The 24,921-nt window shown below is 44.4% G+C and overlaps 2 protein-coding genes across 5 annotated transcripts in view; both read right to left on the bottom strand.

Moving 5' to 3' along the window:
• The window catches only part of bcl11aa (BCL11 transcription factor A a), a 41,642-nt gene extending 41,071 nt beyond the window's left edge, over positions 1-571 (bottom strand). Inside the window, exon 1 of the mRNA XM_028422991.1 lies at positions 274-571. Within this exon, the coding sequence (XP_028278792.1) occupies positions 274-328 (55 nt within the window). The 5' untranslated portion in view covers positions 329-571. The remainder of the gene's footprint in view (positions 1-273) is intronic.
• Positions 572-12,658: 12,087 nt separating this feature from the next.
• Positions 12,659-24,921, bottom strand: part of LOC114446979 (regulating synaptic membrane exocytosis protein 1-like) — a 71,964-nt gene continuing 59,701 nt past the window's right edge. For 2 of the 4 annotated variants that reach the window (XM_028422915.1, XM_028422916.1), the window contains exons 22-32: positions 23,013-23,078; positions 20,944-21,053; positions 20,148-20,266; positions 19,490-19,650; positions 19,194-19,408; positions 18,074-18,106; positions 16,934-17,099; positions 16,555-16,667; positions 16,266-16,367; positions 16,028-16,167; positions 12,659-14,950 (exon numbers count right to left, since the gene is read on the bottom strand). In XM_028422915.1, the coding sequence (XP_028278716.1) occupies positions 14,732-14,950; positions 16,028-16,167; positions 16,266-16,367; positions 16,555-16,667; positions 16,934-17,099; positions 18,074-18,106; positions 19,194-19,408; positions 19,490-19,650; positions 20,148-20,266; positions 20,944-21,053; positions 23,013-23,078 (1,444 nt within the window). In that variant the 3' untranslated portion in view covers positions 12,659-14,731. The remainder of the gene's footprint in view (positions 14,951-16,027; positions 16,168-16,265; positions 16,368-16,554; positions 16,668-16,933; positions 17,100-18,073; positions 18,107-19,193; positions 19,409-19,489; positions 19,651-20,147; positions 20,267-20,943; positions 21,054-23,012; positions 23,079-24,921) is intronic. The other 2 variants (XM_028422917.1, XM_028422918.1) reach the window with 2 other exon arrangements.

Raw genomic sequence — 24,921 nt, 5'->3', positions numbered from 1 at the left:
ACGTGTTACAGAGAAGCTGTAACGTGTGTGTACCAAACACACAAAACTTTTCTCTCTTTCGGGCATCGGGAGAATCTCCGAGCGGCTTTTACGCACGGAGGTGTCGCACTTTCTCGCCACGCTGAGAAGTCCAGTTGACCGCGGGTCCGAGAGCGGAGCGTCCGGTGTCCACAAGCTCCTGCTTTCTTTTACTGCCCTTTCCAACCTTTGCTTAATGAATTGAAATGGAGCCAGAAAATGACATTTTCTTTCTTTCTCGTCATCTTTACTTACGCGAAAAATCCCGTTTGCTCAAGTGCTGGGGTTTGCCTTGCTTGCGGCGAGACATGGTGGCTGGCGGCGGCGGCTTTCAGCGCGGATCACATCGGGGAGAGCCGGGGTTAGAGAGGAGACTCCGTTGGGGCAAAAAATATCTTCATCCAACGCCTTTGACATCCACAAGAAGAAAATAAAATAAAATAAATTAGAAATAATATAAAGATGGCGCGGAGGCGAAGATGGATCGCGGGATCGCCGTCATGGCTTTTTTGAGAAAGGAGAGCAGAGAAAAAAGAGAGAGAGTGAGAGAGAGGTGGATGGAGAGAGAGAAGGGGAGAGAGATGGAAAAAATGGCAAAAGCCCCCCCCCCTTCCCCCCACCCCTCCCCTCACCCCCCTCCTCCACCACCACCCCCCCTCTGAGCTGTGCAAGTTCAAGTGCACGGACGTGACGTTCCCGGCGAACTTGAACGTCAGGCGATGGACGGACACCCGACATACAAAAACATGGGCAGGGCCGAGGCACCCGAGTGGGAGTGGGAGTGGGAGGAGGGACGGACGGGACGCGCAATAACAACACCAATGGACGGTCATTAGAGAAAGAGAGAGAGAGAAGTGTGTGTGTGTGTGTGTGTGTGTGTGAGTGAGTGTGTGTGTGAAAGAGAGAGAGAGGAGGGAGGAGGGAGCGAGGGAGGGGGGCTGGACATGAGAAATAGACCCGGTGGAAGCCAATGGACACAGAGATCAGGGGGGCCGGACAAGAGGCACTTGGAGGGAGGGTGGAGTGTGTGTGCGTGCACGAGTGAGAAAGAGAGAGAGAGAGAGAGAGAGAGGCAGAGATGTCTAATGAAAGCAATATGCAGAGAGAGAGAGGTGGACGCAAAACAGGGCAAGGGAAGCCGCGGACAGGAGCGCACTGGAGGGGGCGGATATAACACTGCTGCATATATACTACAGACCGGAGGACTCTCTCTCTCTCTCTCGCTCTCTCTCTCAGTGTGTGTTGTCTGTGTGTGTGTGTGAACAAAGTCTGTCGCATGCTGGCCACTGTTCCAGTCCGAGAAAAGCGCACAGCAAAAAGCTCACCTGTACGCGCAAGCATGTGTGTATGTGCCCTTAAAGCGCGTGCACATAAGGGGGTATGTTAAGGAGAGAGAGAGAGAGAGAGAGAGACGTGTTAAAATGACAAGGAGCAACTATCCGGTTGCAACGAACAGGACAGACAGGTTGAACAACCAACAGAATATAGACCCAGGCTATCACCTGGCTGCCTTACATTATTGCACACAAAGTGGTAATCACATCCAGGCTGCACACAACGAAGACATTCATATTGTTTTTGAGTGTTTCCTGAAATGATTTCTATTGATGATTTCTACATATAACAGGCGTGTGTTATTGGGGGAATCGTACTCCACTAAAACATCTATGAATTATCCCAATGTGTAAAAAAAAGTTTCATTTCCAGTAATGCGTGAGTGTAGTGTAGTGTGGCTTCTCTCTTGTGGATAACTCTCTGGATTGTATACAGTATGTGTGTATTTGATGGTGGTGGACGAGGGGTGCAGTTTAGATGGGGCACTATAGGGTGCAGACCCCCCTCCCCTGCCTCTCCCTCTCGTTTTCACTGTCCGTCCCTCTATCTGTCAGCGTGGAATCCAAACTGCAGCCCCGTACAGACCGTGGGAGTGCGAGCCGGGCCCATAAGCGCCCCGTGTAATAACTTTCAGATGTGCCTCAGGTTCGAGCTGCATACGGTACATGGGAGGGTGTGTTGTTGGTGGCGGCGGTGGGGGGTAGAGAGGAGGAGAAGGAGGAGGAAGGAAGAAGAAGAGGAGGGGGAAGAGATTGTAAATACTCTTGTAATAAAGGGGGTTTGGTAATATAAGACGCGGGGCTTAAAACTGCAAAGGCGCAGCGCGGCGCGACGCAATCCGAGGGCTGTTTTAAAGAACGCACATGTCAATTGAGGGCGCAAATTGGGAAAAAAGAGAGAACCAACTGGTGCTGCGTAGAGGGACTGGAAGAAAGAGAAGGGATGATACAGGAAGAGTAGACGGAAAGATTCATCCGGAGATCGGCACCGGCAGCTGCGGATGCACAGTGCTGGGAGCACCCGGAGAAGGGACGGCGGCGGCGGCGGCGGCGGCTACTCCAGAGGGTGCATCGGGGACCATGGAGCTACGCGTACTGACCGAAGAGGACGCGCACTTAATACCGAGGGGGTGGAGGGGGGGAGGCAAGACAGAAAGGAGGAGGAGAGGGAGGGGGTGATGTGAGAGAGACTGCGAGAAAGACCGGAGAGAGAGAGAAAGAGAGAGAGAAGCCGGAGAAGGAGGAGGAGGAGGTTCAACGTCAAGGGGGAAAAATGCATGACCAGTGAGTGAAATATTTTTGCAGGTTGCAACTCGCTGCATGGCTTATTAGACGGACAAAGTGTCTGTGTGTGCGCGTGCGTGTTGTGTGCGTGCACAACGATTATCCCACGTAGGGTGATTATCCCGTTTGTGGCCGCGTGTGTGGAAGTTCAGACAGATTTAAAGCGGGTACAGAGAACGTGTCAAACAAACAAAAACAATTTACCTTAATCATTCATCCATTGACTTTATTTTCAATCATGAAATGATGTTAATAGATTTTTAATGACTTGCAGCTCTGATGCGTGGCTTGTGTGTGTAAATGGATAATAATTTATTTTGATACTTTATCAGTAATCTTAACAAAATTCGAATTATTAGAAAATTTCGGAACGCAGAGTTGAGAATTTATATGTTGCGACATATTTCTATTTCTCTCAAAACTGATCAAAAAGGCACAGATGAGGAAGTTTAAAGTATATTTTTGTGTATCAGATTGTGTAAAAAGAAGGTTGTAATGACAGACAACAATGCATAAAAAAATCCGTGTACCCTGGATTAAACGGCACGCGTGCATAAATAAGGGGATTTTCGCGTTCTTCCCCGGGCATCGGATGTCCTGGCTGGCCTGTTGCTGGCGACAGGCGGCCACCGTGTCCAGTGAACCTGATCCGGTAATACTAGAAGCCCCGATGACACGGCGGAGTGTGTTCGGAGGTGCACCCGAGTAAAAAACATCCAGAGGGAAGCTGAGACTTTATCATATGAACTGTGTTTATTATCTGGTTTTATCTGACTTATTACTGTGCATTTGGCACCTTTTACGCACAAAGTGCAGCAACGACTGATGACAGATAATTAGGAAAGGCCAACACTTAAAGTGGCCTCCGTTTAAACCTCTCCACGCTCATCCGAGTGCGTCAACCTTGACCTCTCCCTACACCTTTCCCCATCTGTCGGCAACAAAGAATGTTTTCTCCTCTCTTTCTCTTCTTCTTGTCTCCTTTCCCGCGTATTCACTCACACACTCTCAGTGAAGGCAGGACATTGATCAAAGCCCCGCAGTGCTGTTCGGACTCGGGGAGCGCACAGGGGGGAATCTCTATATGTAAATGGCAGCGCGTCGCTCGGTTCCGTCATAAATCAGTCAGCCTGCATGCTTAATGCTGTGGAGGTGCAGCAGCACTCTGCATGCATGAAGGAAGCGACACCTGGGTGCACGTGTGTGTATGTGTGCGTGCATGAATATATATCTTCTCATCTTCGTCTAAAGGAGGAATTAAGAGAGATTTTTAGAAATAATCCAAAGGCCGCTCAGGTGTGTACACAGATTAAAAAGCAGTAGATGCTCAGCTTCATATATGGGCCACACTCACCCTAAGCTTTATTTTCCTTATCAGCATTTTATTGGTTGTTAAGGCGGCTACAACTTTCATCAGCTCCTGGGTGAATGGACAGCGGACTACTTTGATGATAGTTCATAAAACGGTGAAGAGGGAAGAATTTAGGCTTTTGTAAGGAGCGTGAAAAGAGCAGAGAGGGGGAGAGAGAGAGAGAGTGTGTACCGGCGGCGGCCACATGCGCACCTTACCCCCGGTACGCACGACAGCTCCAGGGAAATTGAGGGACTGGGGCGCATTTCAATATATGGAAATGACCGGGGGCTCCAGAGATAAATCAGCTCCACACACACACACCCCTCCTCTTCATACCTTCATTTCTCTCGCTCTCTCTCTCTCTTCCTCTCTTTCTCTCTAGCCGTTTCTTTTGTCATAATTCCACCCCTAACCCGTGCGTAAAAACGCGCGGTGTAAACTGGCATTACCGGCGTTATACACAGAGTTGGGATTAAAAGGCTGCTTCAGATGCTGTGGATGCGGCCTAACAGACATGTTTTTGTAAATTAAAGGATCTGATCTCCAGTCTGTGATTAACATAAGCAAAACATCCACTGACTAAAAATCAAGCCATCCAAAATAATTTATGCTCGGTTATCTGACTATTGAATTTACATGCAGGTTATATTTAGAGACCTTAAACGCCACGCTTCAATTTGTTTTAGGCGCCTCCACACTGTTGAACTTGCTTGAACCGAACTTATTGCTAGTTTTGTGCAATTTAGTGGAAATACACGTGGAATTTTACTATTAATTGTTCAGCTGCTGCCAATTAAAACAGATTATTATAGTTATTAAAAAACTAAAACAGTATTACCACATAAAACAAGCTGCAATAACATGACCGGTTTAAAAAAGGAAAAGGAATACAGTTTTCTCCGTTCTTTGTTTCATGTGTTTATTTCTGATGGGATTTACCTCGAAATCCCGGTTAAATCCAGTCCCTGGACATGTTACGGAGGAATTTCAAGCTCTGGTTGTCTCACACACACACACACATCCGAAAAGCTAACAGAAGCGGGTTGGATATTTTCACCATTATCACATCTGGAGATGTGCGCGCACGTCGGTGCGTCGGGCCGGTGGTATTAGATGAAATCAGGCTGGATTACACGGCTCTAGAACAAATGATCAGATCCCTCCCTCACATCCTTGCACCTCTGTCCTCTGTGTCACATGAGACACAAGTCAGACAGAGGTGAGGAACTTTGCTGTTATCATTATTAATGCATTGGAATAAGGGAGTCTTTACATTAAGCTGCTGCGCTGGGACCAATTGGAAACTCCTTAAAGGACCCCCCAAGACCACAACCACCTCCCTATTCATCTGCAGACCAGACTCTGGTGTCTTCACAGAGTCACGCACGGTGCAGATTCCTCTCTCCACCACAATCCTCATCCATCCACCCATCTCACCCATCCAACCATCCTTCCGCCTGTAATGTACACAGGCGTGTTTATGGCCGCCGTAGTTAAATCGTTGTTAATTTTACATTAAATGGCTTGTTATGAAGATGAATGGCGGGAGGGGAATGGTACACTTGGGACGACAGTGCATCTCTGCGCTCGAAGGACTGCTGTCCGCAAACCCACTGGGGTCTGTGAAGGAGAAAGGCGTCAGGGAGCCGCCTGAGAGGGGGGCCACGCTGCCAAATAATCCACAATAATCCCACAAAGTCAGAGATATTTAACAGAGCAGCATTCAGATTAAAAGAAAACAATTCAACTGAACCTAATTCAGACAATAAAACATCTCAATAAATGTTTACAAAATGCAAACGGATGGGATAGACCTACATTTGCATTGTCTTGCTCAAGGGAACATCAGCAGCCCACAGGTTTGGACAGAACCGGGTCTCAGCAATTATCCATATCCCATCTGACACAGTCTAACATATAAAAGACCATCGTTCAAGTCTAGAAGCTCCGCTGGTTTTAAACCAAGTCGCTCTCCTGCTGCTTACAAACACAGACTCTAGCTCCCCCTTGTGTCCAAATACAGCCACTGCGCCTGTGGAGTGTAAAAATAGGGCCCCGTTAGAAGACCGCAGCCTCCGCAGAGGGCCCGGTCCGACTGACATTAGTTTATGGACTGTAGTATCTATAACGGACGTGATTTTCAAATTAAAATGTCAATAATTAAAAAAAAACATCGAACGTGTTAGAAACATAGAACAAAAAAACAAAACAAACGCAGGTATTTGAGAGCTGCATTTCAAAATGAATGTGATAGATTGATCAGATTGATAATTCAGATTATGCCCAAGATAACAATGATGATCAAAATTGAAAAGTCACAAATTCTGTTGAGATCAGTGTCTTATCGCGTTAATCTGGAAATATTTTAAAAATAGTCATATTTCGTCGCATTTTATGACGCTGGATATCTCTCTGCCCCCCCCCCCCCTTTTTTTTAAATAGTATAAAATGACGTCGCGTAAAATGTTGAATCCTCGTCCACACGTAAGATAAAAAATATCACAGGTAAAGGGCTTTTTTGGTCATTTTGTTTGTTTGTTTATTACATTTGTCTTGTTGAAAATTACTAATAAATTACTTTAAAAATGTGTATTTCTTTTATTAGGCTAATTATTATCTTATTATTGAATAACAACAACCCACCTATAATAATAATAATAATAATAATATTAATAATAATACATTGACTCAGATTGGTATCAGTTGACAGTATGTCTCTAATATCAGCAGTTTAATATTAAATACTATCGGACTGCCTGAGTCCAGGGATTATTAACCCGGCAGTGATCAGTGTCTGTAAATGAAGTTGAATCCAAATCTTCGGAAGTCTGAGCGGGCCGCTCCTCCGAGGGCTCAGTGATAAATCATGTCTTTTTAATGAATATCAATAGAAGTAAAAAAAAAGTGAGAAAGGGAGAAGGGGTAAGACACGCAGGAGCCCGGCTATCTAATTAGATTAAGCGGCGGTGAGGGGCGGTGCGGGCCGGGCGGACGGGGGAATACTGCGGTAATGACTGCTGCTATCACGGCAGCGGGTTTCTAATGGCTCTGAGGAGGGGGGGGGGGTGAAACCATTAACACCCAGGGTGTCGGTGGGGGGGCATAACAAATCTAATCTGACATGACACCCTTCTGTTTCAGCCTGTTAACCAGAAAGCCTCAGTCTCTGCGAAAGTTGTGCGTCCACACAACTGGCAGCGTGAGCTTTCAGTAACAGTGCGTCAGCCTACATGTGACATTATGGGAACCAGACACTAAAACTGATACTTTACAGTAAGAAGCTGCTTTTTATTCTTTAAATTAGCAGAAAATATAAATTATGTCACACCTGAGGCAGCACCTTTCAAAATAAAACCACCCTGCCCTACATGTAGGCGTAGAGGAAAATATAACATTTGAGTTAAAAAGAGATAGAGGTCTGATCTAAAGCTGCAGGGGTGTGCGTGCGTGCGTGCCTGCGTGCAAAAATAAGAAACTGATTTTTGTGCTTTAGTCTGCAGCTTTCTGAATCTCAAACTGATGAGCGAACTGACAGTTTTATTCAAAGGCAACATTAAAAACATTAAATGTGAGTATGACCTCTATGTCTTCTTTCAACAGGGGCAGTCTGCATTTGAATAAAATCTGCTCCATCTCATGATGATTTGAGGTTTCAACATGGCTTTAACCAGGTCCCACTGATTATAATTCACACCTGTTTTATTTACATGCTAGAACGGAGGAGACTACTTTTATTTTGAAGGATTAAAAAACACATAAATGCATGGACTTGTTAGCAGTTCCTATTATTTGTTTTCAGCTTCTCTTTGTTTGGTAACAACAAATTATTTGATTATTTTGTAAAATAAGTGAGCTGCAAAGACATCAGTTCTGTCATCTCACCACAAGGTGGCACTAAGATGGGGATTCAGAGCTGCTTTCACTGAACAGTGTGGGGGTGTTTTTTGCCTCTTTTTACATACTATTTTTTTATTTTTTTATACTATATTATTTGTAATGTTTTGCTTGTCTTTTTGGGATCTGTGTCTATGACCTTATGTTTCTTTGAAACCAATAAAGTTGTGTCTACTTACATGCCTGTATGTTAGACAGGGTTAACCCCTCATGTGCTTCTGAGTCCTTGTTCTGGCTGTGGGCTTCCAGTATGTTGTTGCTTCTATTCTTCTGTCCAGACCTTGGTGTGAATTGGCCAAACTGTCTAAACATCTGTTTTTATAGAGGTCTGTACACCTGCTGATGATCAATTCATCAAGGACTGGTGATCAGCAGCACCTGCTGCAGCTCACACAATTTGGAAGCAGGAAGAGGGGATGCAGTATTAAACACTGTTTAAATTTTGGGCTAAATAAATAATGGCACAGTGAATAATCTGCATAATGCTAATACTCACTATAATCAAATGATTTTATATAATGTTTTTTATACACACACACACACACACACACACACACACACACACACACACACAAAACCTTTGAAGATAACTGTACATAGTAGTAGGCAGAGGCCACATGACATTTTTATACCTCCTATCATCTGTTATCAGGTCATTCATACCTTAAATTACACACACATACATACAGAAACTGCCTTTGATCACATTAGATTTCACAGAGCCCCCATTAGTTGCAGGTGACAAAACTCATTACTTGAAATTAGTTCATTTAAATTATTCATTTATACATACACTAAAGTCAGATACAGTTTTTGAGTCCTCTATTACTGTCAGGGTTGTGTGATGAAAGGACCCAAAGGCAGGAATGCAAAAAAAACAACAAAGTTCATTTCCAAGGTGGAAAACACAAAAAACACAGGCGTAACAAAAGCACACCAGGAAACAAACTCACTAAAAAAACTAACAAACTAAACTCCAGAAACAGGTGGAGACAGGAAACCTAGCAGACAGGGCTCTCACAAAGACAATCTGGAGCACAAGACACAAATAGACAAGATAACAAGACACAGGTGAAAACACAATCAGGGCGGGGCAGGTAATCAAAACAGGCGGGAACACAGGGGAAGTAAAACACACAGGAATACACAAGACAGACAGGACTTTCAAAGTAAAACAGGAAACAAGACCAGACCCTAGTAAACATCACACAGAGCCAGAATACAGGATAACACAGGGAACATGAACAAACCCAGAAAACCTAAACAAGTATTCAAGAAACAAAGGTCGAAATCAACAAAACCTAGGGTCATGACAACGTATTAAATACATTTATGTTACATTTATTGTCCAGATGCTTTTATTGTCCCTCCATGGACCACCAGCTTATCATGGTGGAGGGGTTTGAGTGCCCAGGTAATCCTAGGAGCTATGTTGGGCTTAATGCCCCCAGCAGGGTCTCTGTCTGGTCCTGGGTGATGTGTCAGACCAAGAGCGGTCCAAAAACCCCTTATGAAGAGAAGTCATTCAAGGACCGTGATGTCGCCCGGTATGGCACAACCGGGGCCCCACCCTGGAGCCAGGCCCGGGGTTGGGGCTCGATGTGTGCGCCTGGTGGCTCAGCCCGAAGGAGCACGTGGGACCGACCACCCATGGGCTCACCACCGGTGGGAGGAACCGCAAGGGGCTGGTGCATAGTGGATTGGGTGGCAGTCGAAGGCGGGGGCCTCAGCGACACGATTACTGGACACAGAAACTGGCTCTGGGGACATGGAATGTCACCTCTCTGGGGGGGAAGGAGCCTGAGCTTGTGCGGGAGGCTGAGCGGTACCGACTAGATATAGTCGGGCTTGCCTCCACACACAGCTCGGGTTCTGGAACCCAACTCCTTGAGAGGGGTTGGACTCTCTTCTATTCTGGAGTTGCCCATGGTGAGAGGCGGCGGGCTGGTGTGGGCTTGCTTATAGCCCGACCGCTTAGCTGCCTGTGTTGGAGTTTTCCCCAGTATGTGAGAGGGTCGCCTCCCTGCTCCTTTGGGTTGGGGAGAGGTCTCTCACTGTGGTTTCGGGTTTCGGCATATGCGCCGGACAGCAGTGTACTTGACCTTCTTACAGTCTTCTTACAGGGACTCTGTCGTCTTGCTGGTAGACTTCAACGCCCACGTGGGCAGTGACAGTAACACCTGGAGAGGCGTGACTGGGAGGAATGGCCTCCCTGATCTAACCTGAGTGGTGATTTGTTATTGGACTTCTGTGCTGTGCATGGTTTGTCCATAACGAACACCATGTTCGAGCACAAGGTTGTCCATTGGTGCACCTGGCACCAGGACACCCTAGGCCGGAGGTCAATGATCGATTTTGTAATTGTGTCATCTGATCTCCGGCCTTTTTTGGAAACTCAGGTGAAGAGAGGGGCTGAGCTGTCAACTGATCACTACCTGGTGGTGAGTTGGATCCGTTGGTGGGGGAAAAGGCTGGACAGGCCCGGCAGGCCCAAACGTACTGTGCGGGTCTGTTGGGAGCATTTGGCTGAACCCTCAGCCAGGGAGATCTTCAACTCCCACCTCCAGGAGAACTTCACCCAGATTCCGAGGGTGGAGAGGCACATTGAGTCAGAGTGGACCATGTCCTCCATTGTCGATGCGGCTGTCCTAAGCTGTGGCCGCAAAGCCTCCGGTGCCTGTCGCGGCAGCAATCCCCGGACCAGGTGGTGGACACCGGAAGTCGGGGATGCCATCAAGCTGAAGGAGTCCTATCGGGCCTGGTTGACTTGTGGGACTCCTGAAGCAGCTGATAGGTATCGGCAGGCCAAGCGTGCTGCAGCAAGGGCAGTTGTAGAGGCAAAAACTCGGGCCTGGGAGGAGTTCGGGAAGGCAAACCATCCGGTGCCTCAGGAGGGGGAAACAGTACTCCACCAACACTGTATTCGGTGGAGGTGGGGAGCTGTTGACCTCGACTGGGGATGTGATTGGACAGTGGAAGGACTACTTTGAGGATCTCCTCAATCTCACCAACACGCCTTCCCTTATGGAAGCAGAGGCTGAGGACTCATTTATCACCCGGGCTGAAGTTGCCGAGGTAGTCGAAAAACTCCCCAGTGGCAAGACACTGGGGGTGAATGAGATTCGGCCTGGGTACCTTAAGTCTCCGGATGTTGTGGGGCTGTCTTGGCTGACACGCCTCTGCAACGTCATACAGTGGTTTCTGGCAGGTGGTCCAGTGTAACTTTATTGACCCTGTTGTCTGAGGCCCAAAAGCCAAACTCCACACAAAGTAGTGGATGGACATACACTACTGATTTGTCATTTTAAGTTTCACAATATAGGCGACTTAAAGGTGGAATGATACTAGCTGGTTTGTGCTCCTGCTGTGGATCAAAACAACTAGGAGATTAAGATAGCATCATTCTTAAAGAAATCTTACATACCCTGTGAGGGACATAATCACACAGCTGGTAGTGAAGAGTTGTCACACATACTTCAGGTGTCTTAGATGAGTATACTTGTTTTAAGAAAGGAAATAGCACTGTATCCCTGCTGTGATAACCTGTGTTGTTTTCTGTATTCAGGGACCATTGCATACGTCTAAGGGTGCACACTTATATACAGCATAGTACAGGAGGTCACTTACCTGTGTGGGCCCTCTGATTCAAACAGAAGCTGTGCTAAATAGAATGTTAAAAATAATAATACAAATAACCACTTTTTTTGTTTTTCTTTGCCCTAATCCTCTTTAGTCTTTACTGCTAAGGGGAAGCAGCTTTTTATTTATTTTTCCTAAATAAATGTGTGGATTTTTTTTAAATATGAATGTGATCAATCAGCTCAGGAGAGGAATGTCCTCCTCATTTGTGAGACCCCTTGGGAGTTTGAAATTGCCAGTCACTCAGACATTGGCTTTTCAAATATTTTTTTGTGAATTTGTTTATATTCTTTTATTTTATTTTTGGTATTTTGAACACTGCCATTTGGGCAAGTGAGCACAACACATTTTAAACCATCACTTCACCTAAAGCTGAAGCTGAGACAGAACCCTTTTTACATTTCCCCTGAGAATGAGTAGTCATCCCTCCTGTCATCACAAGAGGGCATTAGTAGCACTGGATTAGGACCGCAGCAGTCACATAGTCTTGTTGTAATTTTATTTACCATGATGGAAAGTAACTGAGACATCAGCAGCTGATCCAAAATACTGACAGGAATCTATAAGAGGGACCACATTTCTCCTGTTGTAGCTTCTCCTCGTAGTAGAATCCAGAATAGACTGCTTACATACAAGGCCCGTAGAGGCCAAGCCCTGTCATACCTGCAGAACCTGGAACACTGCAAGTGCTCATGATTCCCAGAATTCATAGAGGTAGAATGGGAGGCTGAGTCTTTAGCTATCAGCCACTCCATACTGTGGAAAAGGTGACTGAAAATAATATGAGTAACAAAATATGAAATGGTCTGTATACATTTCACAAAACAAATAAATAAGTCTGCATTTATCAAGCAGTGTGAAGCTGAATATGAGTATGTTTTTTATACATGGCAAAATGTTTCAATATGTGCATGAACTCACCTGCTTTGCAATAACTTGAGACAACTCAGTTCCAAAAGAGGCCATGATCTTCTTCCACACAGTCTTTTATTTGTAAATAATAAAAATGAACTCTTGAATATAAAACATACACATCAGTAGAGCCACATCTGTTGTACAAACAAGAACTGTTGCAGTGAATACTTCATCTTTCATCTAGAATCGTGGTTTGGGAGTGGGGAGCCATGGGCTGTAAACAATCAGTATTCCTGGAGTAATACTGACAAAAGGAAAGGGCAGTTGGCCGTACCGCCAAGGGTTTCAACAAAAAACATCTGCAAAAAAAATTAAAAATATATGCAAAACCAGCTTTTTTCACTGGCTTTAGAAGTCCAGTCCAAACCAATAGAAATAAAACAAGGTGGGGTAAAGTGAACTCCAATTGGTTCTGCTTATTTTTCTGCAACTGGGACAAAAAATAAAGGCCTGTTAGCACGTCCCCCCATCTTGTGGCTCTGTGCCGCGCAGCGGCTCGAGCACCTGGAGCGTGAATTTCCCCTCGACAAGACCAGGAATGTTGTGTGTCAGCGAAGTGTCGTTTGATCGGAGCTGCTCATCCTGATTGGTATGTACAGGGTGTGTGTGTGCGTGTGTGTTAGGTGATAGGTGTGCAGTCAGATACACTCTTTTTATATTCATATATCTATATCTTTATAATTTCTGTCAAACTCATAATGATACTTCATATACATTTAGCTGTTATACACACATTCTCTATCTCTGTCTCTAGCCCCGACTGTCTTAAACTACAGTTTAGACACCTACATCCTCAGATACACCGGGGGCTGGAGTATGCTCAGTACTACAGAACAGCACTGTTCAAAAGGGTTCAAAGTAAAAACTGAAAACAAGAGACAACTTTTTTTTGGAGACTTCCTAATATGGATATTTAGACCCAGAGTGGTAGGCGTGGCCTATAGGTGAAGTTGTTTACTTTTTTCCCCCCTTTTATTGGTCCGCTCCGGTTAGGGGGCGGGGATGGCTTGGCTTTTCTCGGTTTGTATTCATATTCAGTACGAGCAAACTGTACAAGAACATGCAACATACAAGCTGGCCTAAAGTATGTGGAACTAACACACATAGTCTAGTCTTTTTTTCAGGTTTTTGTTTTTTTGAGAATTGTTCCTTAATTTTGTCTCGTCTTTCGATTTTACAAAAAAAACAAACAAAAAGTAGAGAACGGAACAAAAAAACGAAACGAACGGAACGAAAGAAACGTGCATGCAGCTTAGGGCCAGGGGGTAGGGGGTGGTGGTAGGGGTGCTGGGTGGGGTGGGGCGTCCCCGAGTCATGCTGCTCCCTCCTACGGTGGGGGGTTGTGGGGGGTGGGGGGAGTTCAGGGGCGGAGGGGGAAGAAAAGAAGACGGTTGGTCGGAGGGTCATTCGAGCAAACGCGACCTGACCTTTAATCGTCTGCGCGACCGCTGCTCGAAAAGCAAACACACTTGTACACAGAGGGAGTCTGCACCTTGTGGTACCATTCTGAACTCTAGGCAAAACAAAAACAAACAAAAATGATCCCAAATGAAAATAAAAAGCTGAGAATTAATTTGGCCTCTATTTTCCTTCCTCTTTGTTCAGACACAGAAAAGTTCAAGCTTTTCTTGTGCTTCCTTTCATGTCACAACAAGGCTGAGAATGTGCACGTGCACCTGCAGGCTCCCTTTACCTCAAAGGTTACCAAACTGTGCCAAACTGCTGCCCCTAATCCACACCTGAGAGACAACAGCCAACCCTTAGATAAAAGTTGCATGAAGCTGCAACAGTTGCTACTTACTAACTCCTGCACCACTTCTCCCTGTGGCCCTCAGTTAAGCTCTTGCTCTGATTGGCTGGAGGGCTACTAGGTGGACAACTCCACTTCGATTGGGTGCTCCGTTCGGGAGAAAGGAGACAAGTAAGAGTAGAGAGAAATGAGGAATGTTGGACAGAAACCTCCACTGCTGCAGCTCACAGGAGAAAACAAAGAAAGGAAATCTTTGAAAAAAAAACAAAATAGGTTTCAGGAGGAGGAAGAGGGAAGGTGTGAGACGTGATTGTCAGACTCCAGCTAAGCTTTGATTGGCTAGTTCTGTCTCTCCCTCTCTCTCTCTCTCTCTTTCCCTGTCTCTCCGTCTGGCTATTCATTGGTTGATCGAGGGCTTCTTGTTGTCGTCCTCGGGACGCGTTGTTGTCCTCTGCTCAGTTGCGGTCCAGTAGTTGTGGTCCATTATTTTCTCATTTAAAGAGTATTGGACGGGGCGGAGGGTATGCGGTCGCCATACGGTCACTAGGACCGAATGCCCGGCGGCGGTCCTGAGCTGTCCAGTGACGTCTGAGACGCCAGCCGCGTGAGCGGAGCTAATGTAGGGTCCACCAGTGAGGATGGTGGGAACAGTTTGTACCAGCCGATTACCGTGCTTGAAAGGTCCAGGTCCTCCAGTAGGATCTGTGCTACACCCATGAAACATTTGTGGTCTAACCGTCCATAGTCACCCCAAACTATCACCTGAAGGTGAGAATGGGACTGCATAAGTAACACACAACGATAGCCGCGGGGACTGTCTTATAGAGGAAATGAAACACTTGTCCAAACACAGCCGGTAAGAGCAACAGGGTTGCTTGGTGTGGAAGTCCGACAGCATCTGGCTAACCATTAGCTGACAATGACTACAAAGCTCAAAGTGATACAGGCGAGGTCACGTTTGTACTGCTACTAGATGTATTGATGAATTTTATAGAGTCAACAACCAGGCATAGTGCAGAGAGCATGTTTTTTTAACACACTGTTGACTCACGATACTAACAAATGCCTCTGTTTGACGTCTACTGTCTGACTCAGTCAGCTGACTGCTAAAGGCTAGCAGCTCCAGTCAGATCATATGGACACTTGGTTTTTGTAGAAAGGAGGTCAAGCACAGAGGGAGCCACGTTGGACTTGTTGGTATAGTTTGACTCAAAATCAGTCTGCTCCACATTATGCCCATTTACACAGTGGTCACTACAAATGTTAGCCGTATTCCTTTCTTACAAGGTTTCTTTGCATCTCTTCTTATGAGTGATGATAGGGAGTATTGTTCAATGTCATCTTACTTAATGTATGTCACTAGTGTGATATGAGGCATCGGCATTAGGACCGGATATAGGGACATTATTATTAGGACAAACTTTGTTCCTAACCTCAAATTGATCAGTCTTCCCATGAAGATAGAGCAACCTGTGTTTAGGAGACTGCTGATGGCTGGTCAACCAACCCCTGCCCACTTAAACATGACAAAGCATGAAAGTGGACAATCTTTCCCTGCTTGCTGACTAAAGAAATCATAAAAACATACCCTCCCTTGTATAACTCTAGGCTTAGTCATTGTCAAAGCTGTCACTGCTGGTTAGCTTATGCCAGCTAATGTCAGACTTCCATACCAATTTTAAAATCCTTGGGACAAATCATATGTAATCTCAAATAAACTATAATAAGTAATTTCCAAACAAGATTTTTATACAACAAGCTGTTCTAAGCAGGTCTAAAATTGGTAGAACTTTCACAGAGGTTATGCTAGGTCTAAAGGTTAATTCAATTGATCCTTACCTGAAGCACCTTGCCCTGTGGACTCTCATCAAAGAGCAGGTGCTGCTGGTAGAGTGGCTCCAGGGTCTTACGTGCAATCTTAGTTTTCTTTTTGGCTTTACATGTTCCATTATCCAGCAGGTACACCTTTACATAGGGAGCTGAGGGGAGATGGCGAAAGTGGAGCAAGAGAAACAAGAGGCAGTGAGTGGATGCTGTGCATACAAATGTATGTGCCTTTTCCAGATGTTAGTGTTACCTGGGAGGGATTTGGAGCCTGGTTTGGAGATAAGGCCTCGTGCCCTGATCACCTCCACCTCCAGCTGGCCTTTCTTATCCATCAAACCGATCTGAACATCACCTGTGGAGGCAAAGAGACGTGTAAACATAATTATTAAAAAGGGACACCCTGTGCAGGCTTAGTATCAAACACATGTTTTTCTTTTTGGCTTCATTTTTGCAAAATAAATAATGGCTCAGGGAAGAAAGTTAGATGATGTTGTTCGTCTGTAATTGTATTTATTAGGATCCACTTAGTTGTCACTTACCCATAGCAGGTGTGGCTAGTGTTTGCCGTCCAACCAGCTGACCAGGACCTAAACCGTCTAGGAAGTCACTGAACTGACTGTCGGCACCTAAACGCATCCCTGAGAAGATCAAACTGACACACACAAACACACGTGCAGATTTAGGGTATGTGTGCACAATCTCATCTACTTTACATGAAAGGCTAGATTTTGTGCTTTGTTAGCTTGTCACTGAGGAACAGGTTAGAAGGTCTTACTTCCTGCTGCTTTGTTATTGACCTTACCCCTAACCAAAACATTACACCCTTGTCTCACAAGTTGACTCTTCACAACCGACTCTACAAGAGACTGCATGGTATTTTCATGTCCTAGGAGAACTTTCTTCACTTTCAATACGTACTTCCCCTCAGAGCTGTAGCTGTTCATGCTGCCATCGGTGGACTCCCTGCTGGCCTGCCGGTTCATGGCCGACCCTCCTCGTGGATACTCCACTGCCATGCCCGTCTCCACACTCCTCTGGATACTGCTGCTGCCAGCCTTACCCACCTTCTTGCCTGCTGATACTTCTGTGGTAAAAAACAGGGAAACGGTGTGTAACCACTAGTCGTTGCATGAGCATAGTAATCTTAGGAAGTTATCAGGCAGCCCAAAACTCAAAACAGCCCTGTATTTGTACACAACTCATACACATTTTATCAGTTGTTTTGCAAGCCTGATAACTATAGGCTAACTATGCAGAACATCCCATGCAAAATAATATACAATGGTGACCTCACCAGCATCTCAGAGAAACACACAAAGAAAGAGATTGCTGTACAAGACCAATATGTGCACATCTCTGGCTGGGAAAAGCCAATCACACAGAGGAAATATATATTAGGTGATGAGGTCACTGCAGGAGGAGCTGGGTCAAATAAAAACAGCGTCAGTCCGCTCGTATCATGAATGTTCAGCAGGGAGGTGAAAGCAGGGTAAATCATATGGTGTGCATCCAGCAGCAGCGAGTTCAGCTCATTTAAAGCCTGCTGTTTTAAACTGACTATACATCCAAACATACTTTCATTTGGTATCTTTGTCCACAGTTATAACGCACATCTTGCAAATACAATGCAATAATTAAGTTAAGCAACAAATATTACAGCCGACTCAGACAGGCTTCTTCTAGAGCTGAACCAGCCTTCAAACGTGAGGGTGGAGGAGGAGGGTGGAGTAAGGAAGCGTGCCAGAGACAGAGTTCAGGAAGGGCTTACGGAGGGCTGGGAACATTCACCTTGCTTTCTGTAGCTCCCTGCCTGCCTGAGCTGTATCTGCATTATACTGTGATTTATTTACTTGATACTCAGCTTCTCAGTAGAATAAGAGGAAGATCTAAGAGCTGCATATAACTGCTGCTACACACTGTCAATGTGTGATGATCCCTGTGTGTGTGTGTGTGTGTATAAATCCTTATGGGAATCTGATGAATGTGCTGCACTTTGTCTCTACTTGTAGTGTCCTGCAGTGTTTCCTAAGGTGTCTGACTTCCTTCCTTTTGCTTTACCTTTCTGTCTTTCCGCCGCCTTACCCGCCGCCTCTGAAATAACACACACACACAACAACAAAGCCAATAAACAACAACAACATCAACACTGGGTACACTTTGATTAAGTGAATATTCTGGACTTTGTGACTATTTGTGGTAGTCTTTCAGTACATTATTGTAGTGTTTGTGATGTAATAGGGCTGTTTAGATTTATTAAGAATATTTTAATAACAAACTGAACAGGAGGCAGAGCTGTAGTGCACATTTCAGTCATGTTCAGAGGTTACTACCCCCTCTTTTAGTTTAGTTTTTCTGTGTGTGGAAGAGCATGATGGGTTTTATTAAACATGCTCTGAGATTTTCACATTTGTGTATTCATTAAATCTCTCATCTTTTATTCTTTACTGTACTATATTCTTTATTATTCTATTTAACTCTTGCTCTGACTGTCGGTGTTGTATTGCTGCTGGTACCTAAATTTCCCTGAGGGACCTTCCCAAAGGGATTAATAAAGTCTGTTCTATTCTATTCTATTCTATTCTCATATTTGTGCATTAAAAGCAGCAACAAATGAGCATCTTTTTAAAAGTTTCTTTGAATATAGTGGTGTGACAGGTGCCCCTTCTTAGGTCCTGTCTAAGTGATTTCTTGATTGAGGCAGTAATCAGGCAGTAATCAGGCCTGGGTGTGGATAGAGAAACTCAGCTTTCCAAACATGTGACACACCACAGTTCATGTTTAAACAGGAGGGCAATCCCTTTCACACAGGGCCATGTAGGTTTCCATATTATAATAAAACTGCATTTTGTGTTTACTGGTGTTATCTTTGTCTATATTTAATATTGCATTTTAGCACAGCTTGCCATATCAACCTGTTTGTCATCTGCCAAAGGCAAAGACTGATTCATTACATAATATAAAGCAGGCTGTTGTAAATGCCATTAAATGATGCCAGTGTGGTTTAATTAGCTGTTATTACCCTAATGATTGTCTGTGATTTGTACAGCCATGTTATGCTTGTGTAATCTACACAAGATACAGTCCATGGCCTTTCCATTGATCTTTCCTGTCTTAACTTGCCTTTGTGAATGTGTGTGCACTACTTTCTCAGACCGTCGCTCTCTGTGTGCTCTCTGACCTGTCTGGCTGAGCTGCGACGTGCTCCGACTCCGTCTGGACGGCAGGATGGCGACAACACGTTGGCTCAGGCTCGAGCGCCGCTTCTTGATCCCGCTCCCCAGGCTCCCGAGTGCTGTGTCTGATTGGCTTCCGTCGGCGTGATCCATGCCGTAGATCTCGCTGCTCACGCTGGTGCTCTTCATCATGTGGTGTCCCGATGCGCGCATGGCACGGCTTCATCATACACATTTCACAATCCAAACGTTCATCATTTCTTTCTAACAAAATGTAAAGCTGATGTGTGCGTGCATGTACCTGAAGCGTCCCCGGGGTCTCTCTGACTGGATGGACATGTAGCTGGTGCTACTGATGCGAGAGGCACTGCTGGTTCGAGAGATGGCTGACACATCGCTGACATCACTGTCTGAGGACTTATGTGAAACATTTTCACTACTCCTCCTCTGGTCCTTATAGAGCTGCAGGCATCAAACAGCATTTAGTTTGTAATATGAGGATGAAAAACAAAACTGATCAAATTCATGTTTAATTCGATCCAAATGCATGCCCAATTGTTGGGGTTTCCTTTCTCATTAAGACCAGATCTAGACCCTCAGACTTACATATTTAGTCCAACGGGGGACAATGTAAAACATCACATAGACAGAAAAGTGAAACTACTAGCACGTTCTTGAAAGTCACAATCTCACCATTAAACTGTCAGCTTTCCACAAGTTATGGATTGAACAACCAGCCAGTGTAGATTATACATTTTTGCATTCAAGGTGTTAGGCGAGTTCTTGAGTGACTGCCCAGCTGGAACCAAGTCATTTTATTGAGTGGTCCTCACCACTGCTGTAATTTATAACTCAATGCAATTCACTGGGATTCACTTCAGCAGCATTATGCCCCCCCCCCCCCACTCTCCTGATGAGTTTGTTTTAAAGTGAACTGTCAGGGTAAAAAAGAGGCTGACCTCTCGTTTGTTCTTGAGGGCTCGGTCCAGGTCCTGTTGGCTGGAGGCGGAGGCAGCTGACATCCGGTTGGAATGAACCCTCATCTGGAGCTGACGAACACGCTCCTCTGCTACCAGGGCTGTGCACAAGCCAAATAAGCGAAAACCTGATGAACTTAGTCAGACAAGTGCAATAGAAATGTACCCTCTATGAACCTGAAAAGTATTTGCTATGGCCACTTGTGAGAACCAGCACCAACCTGTGTTAAAACCTGCAGTTCACACCGCAGCCTCTAAGGGGCTGGCTCCAAAAGCGAGTCAGTCCCCATAGACTCATGTTGAAATGTCTAACTTCACAGTAGAAATAAAGTTCCCTTCTAGTGACAACTGTGGGGGAGGGGTTAGGAGTACTATGCATAATTATCAGCACTTTGAGTGACAGGCAGGTCTCAGTATCACAGTGCGAGCTTTCTGCTTCCGCAACTGCCCGCCTATGTTAGCTCCACTCATGTTCCATCTCTTTGCCTGTATTTGGAGCTTAGGCTGACTCTGACGCTGCTGTCATGGCGACAGCCTGAGCCTACACAGAGACTCCAACAGCACGTCAGAAACCTATGGGTGACGCCGCAGAAGCTTCATCCACACTTATTAACTGTCAATGGTCAAACAGTTTACCTGCCGGCCATTAAACACTTAATATATAGTGATGGATGTAACAACCACAGATGTAAAGCAAGCCATGTACTGCATCTTTGTTTGTGGCCTTTTGAAATTCTGTCTTCCCTGTCTCTATACTCTGTCTCTATACTGCTCATACCTTGTTCTGCGCTGTTGCTCTTGGGGGGAAGCTGTGGGAGCTGCCTCACTCTGCGGGCTGATGAGGACGTCACTGAGGAGGAAAGAGACGCACCACCTTGGAGGTGGCCCCTAGAACAGTATGAGTGTAAAGGAGCAGAGGACAGACAGGGGACGGGTGACATAAGGAGATATGACGAATGAATACAAAGTGGGAGAATAAAAAGGATTCAATATTATTGGTGTTTCTCATGTTGTGGTCCAGGGTACTGCTGAATGGTTTATCCTATTCACACAGTATCATTTTACCATTACTGGAAAAACACTTAGTGTCATTCACTTAAGATAAATAACGATAAAGATTTTAAAAAAGAAGAAGAAGAAGAAGAAGTGACAAAATGTAGCCATCGGGCAAGCAGCAGCAGCATTTTGGTGACTCATCAGTGGCAACGTCATGTTCACACACAGTAAAGCAGTGAAAGCTTGTTCAGGGTTTGATAGTGAGGGGTCCTGTTGCCAAAAAAGAGCAGCAAATCAAGATTTAGACAGTGAAATAACACAGAGAAGGTGGAAGCCTTCAAGCGCAAATTACAGCATATCTGCAGACATTCATTCGTTCTGATCCATTCTCACCAACAGACGAGTTCCAGTGTTTTTACTTTAATTGCTTCAATTAAAGTAAGTGCATGTTCATGTTTTTTGTGTGTGAATAAAAGTATTGCTGCTAAATGTATGCCTTATAAACAGTTCCTTCCTCCTTGTGTTTTACCACAGTCAGTGTGTTGTTGAGTTGTTTAAACAGACCCAAATATGGACATAAACCAAGACAGTACACATCCACTCAGAAACACATGCCCACACAACACAAACAACAGCAACAACATTCAACACTGTGATGTGACAAAGAGATTTCACAGAAACACAAACACACACAAACACACACACTGACAAAAGTAAATTGGGAGCAGCACGGTCTTCTTCCTCCCACCACTGTCTTTACAGTAAATTAAAAATAAATCAATCAATCTGCCTCTGATTCAAGGGCCCCTTACCAAGGGGCAGCGCTGATGCTTTCTTTCCTTTGGAGCCCCTTAAGATGGAGGTGGGCTTGAATCTGGTGCGCAAACACAAACACACACACACACAATATCCCACAAGTGCCATACAAACCCAGAGCCCAGCAAAACAGTGTGTTAGCAGCAGCATGCAGGAACAAGGAAGGAATTGAAAACATGGGGTTGAGGAAAAAAATGAAAGAAACAAAAAAGCAGAGTAAATAAATAAATAAAAAGTCATGCAAACAATGTCAAATGACTGTGTCAACATTAGTCTAAATGTTGTGTAGCTTTACCATAAAGTAAGCGAGAAAGTGAAAGTGAACATCCACCCATGTCTCCTAAAGGTACAGCCAATATGTTTTGAATCAGATGAATATATTATTAACATAAGTTTTATAGTAATGTTTAAGTTATGTTTAACTTTAAGTAAGTTCAGAGTGAGATCATAGCTTTAATAATGGCAGTAAAACAGCCCTAAAATATAATAAAAATATAATAATAAAAGCATCACCTCACAATGTAAAACCGAGCATGTTCAGAGATCAAAACACACTCAGAGCAGATATTTAGCTTTTCATTTGAATGGAAACATGCAGAATGTCTCTTTAAGGTGCTGACCCACTGCATAATTTCATCATTCACTGCTCAGGAGTCATAAGTGGCCATATGTTGTCCTGTGGGACAGAGGACCATCACTGATCTTACACTTTACCTGCCCCAATATTTAAGATGTGGCATCAAACACTCATTTTAATGCTTTCATTGGCACATAAGATGATGTACTATTGTCACTGTAGGTCTGCATATAAAACCAGCACATCAGTGTGTATGAAGTCTCTGATTATAGGAAGGCGGAACAATCCAATGAAACTTGGAGTTTTACTTGGAAGTCTCTGCACTAATGGCCAAACAGAAGCTCATTTTGAATCCCAGCTGCTGGTTACTACTAACAACTGATCTAAAAATAGCTTGAGCAGCTGAGCTTGTAAATAACCATGTTTGACATGTGCTGAGCCTACAGTACATGCCTTACCTGCCACTGTCAGAGAGCTTCCTGCCAAGAGTCTGACATTCGGGTGTTTCCAGGGTCCGAGGCTGCCTGGAGAATGGTGGATGAGCAAAGGGAACAATACAAGAAAAGAACGAAAAAGATAGATGGATGTATGTGTGTAGATGGGTGGATGGAACAGAGCATGATGGAGGATAAATCAATTAGATTCCGAAAAGCCCGACTGTCAGGGGCTGTCATTGGCCTTATAAGTTTATGATCTGGAAAACAGGAAATAGGAGGCATGCTGTGATGGATGGTATGATGGTGATGGGAATAAAGGGGTGTCACACACTCGTGCTTCATCCATAACAATGTGTGTGTGTGTGTGTGTGCATGCGCGTGTACCTCTTTGTACTGAGGTGAATTAAAGTCTCTTGAGAAGGAATCAGCATCCATATTCTCCATTCATGGACATGAAGATGACAAAGATTATACATGCACAGCCGAACACACACACAAAAACACACACAGCCACACTTATGAAGTGAATTATGGATATCACAAAGTCATTGCCGAGCACGTAAGCCTTGAAAAAGAGACTTCTCAAAGAGAAGGAGAAGGTGAGCACACAGAAGCTGTAAACTCAGAAAGACTACAAGAAGCAACAGGGCAGGATTCACACTGTAGCCACTACAAACTGCCTTGGGTTCGAAGAGGTTCTACTAAGAAAGTCGACACAATAAAACTATGGCAACAACAACCACAACCAAAGATTGGTGTCAAGTCTGTCCAACTGCAAACACGAAAAACACCACCTACTAAAAAGCAAAGCGACAGGGTCCAAGCAACCCTTCACACAATGTGAGTGACGAATCAGACACAATAGAACTGATCAGAATGAAGTTCTGAAGTTCTACAATGTATACTACATTCACTCTCACTGTGTTCAGCTCCTCTATCACCACACAGCAGGAAGTTCAACTGCCGACAAGAATAGAGCGTGAGTTTATCTTGTATTTGCTAGAACTTTTTTCAACGTATCATTATTTATTTAGCAGAAACGAAGCCATGATTCAATATCTCATGTCCACCAAGCTCTAACTGTCAGACAGATGGACTCACATTTGTCTCTAGAACACTCTGGTATACAGAGGAGTTCATGGTCCACTCAATGACTGCAAGGTGTCCAGGTGCTGTGTCTGTAAAACAAGTCCAAACCATCAGTCCTCCACCACCGTGCTTGACAGTGTGTATGAGGTGTTTCTGCTGAAATGCTGTGTTTGGTTTCCAGCAGACATGGTGGTGAACATTAAGACCAAACACCTCCACATTGGTCTCATGTGTCCATTGGACATTGTTCCACAAGTGTTGTAGAACAATCCAATCCATTCCACTGTAGAACACTGAACTCCAAATAGTTTGAAATGGTTTTATAAGTCTTTCCAGATTGATGTTCAGCAAACTGTCAAAACGTCTGTTTTTATAGAGGTCTGCTGATGATCAATTCATCAAGGACTGATCATCAGCAGCACCTGCTGCAGCTCACACTGTTAAATCCTATGGACGAAGTATTGAATTATCAGTATTTTTTCTTTTTGGCTTCATTTTTGCTAAACAAATAATGGCACAGTGAAAAACGTTATATGTTGTTTGTCAGACTTTGTATTTGCCTGATGCTAATGCTCACTCTGACCAGATGACACAAAAAACATCAAGTTAAGGGGTATATATATATATATATATATATATATATATATATATATATATATATATATATATATTGGCAATGTTTTTTTGTTGAGACATATAGTTGTTATTTGCAAGTTAAATTGTTTTATTTGATACAAGATAAAGTCAGTGGTCTGATCAGGAAAAGGGAAAGTTGGAAAAAGTTGAATTGCAAACTCATTACGAGCTACAGTTAGAGAAATATCAGAACTCAGCACAGAGA

The sequence above is a fragment of the Parambassis ranga genome, chromosome 15 (assembly GCF_900634625.1).
Source record: "Parambassis ranga chromosome 15, fParRan2.1, whole genome shotgun sequence".
NCBI lineage: Eukaryota > Metazoa > Chordata > Actinopteri > Ambassidae > Parambassis > Parambassis ranga.
Note: the sequence above shows the minus strand (reverse complement) of the source record. Positions and strands in the feature narration are given on the sequence as shown.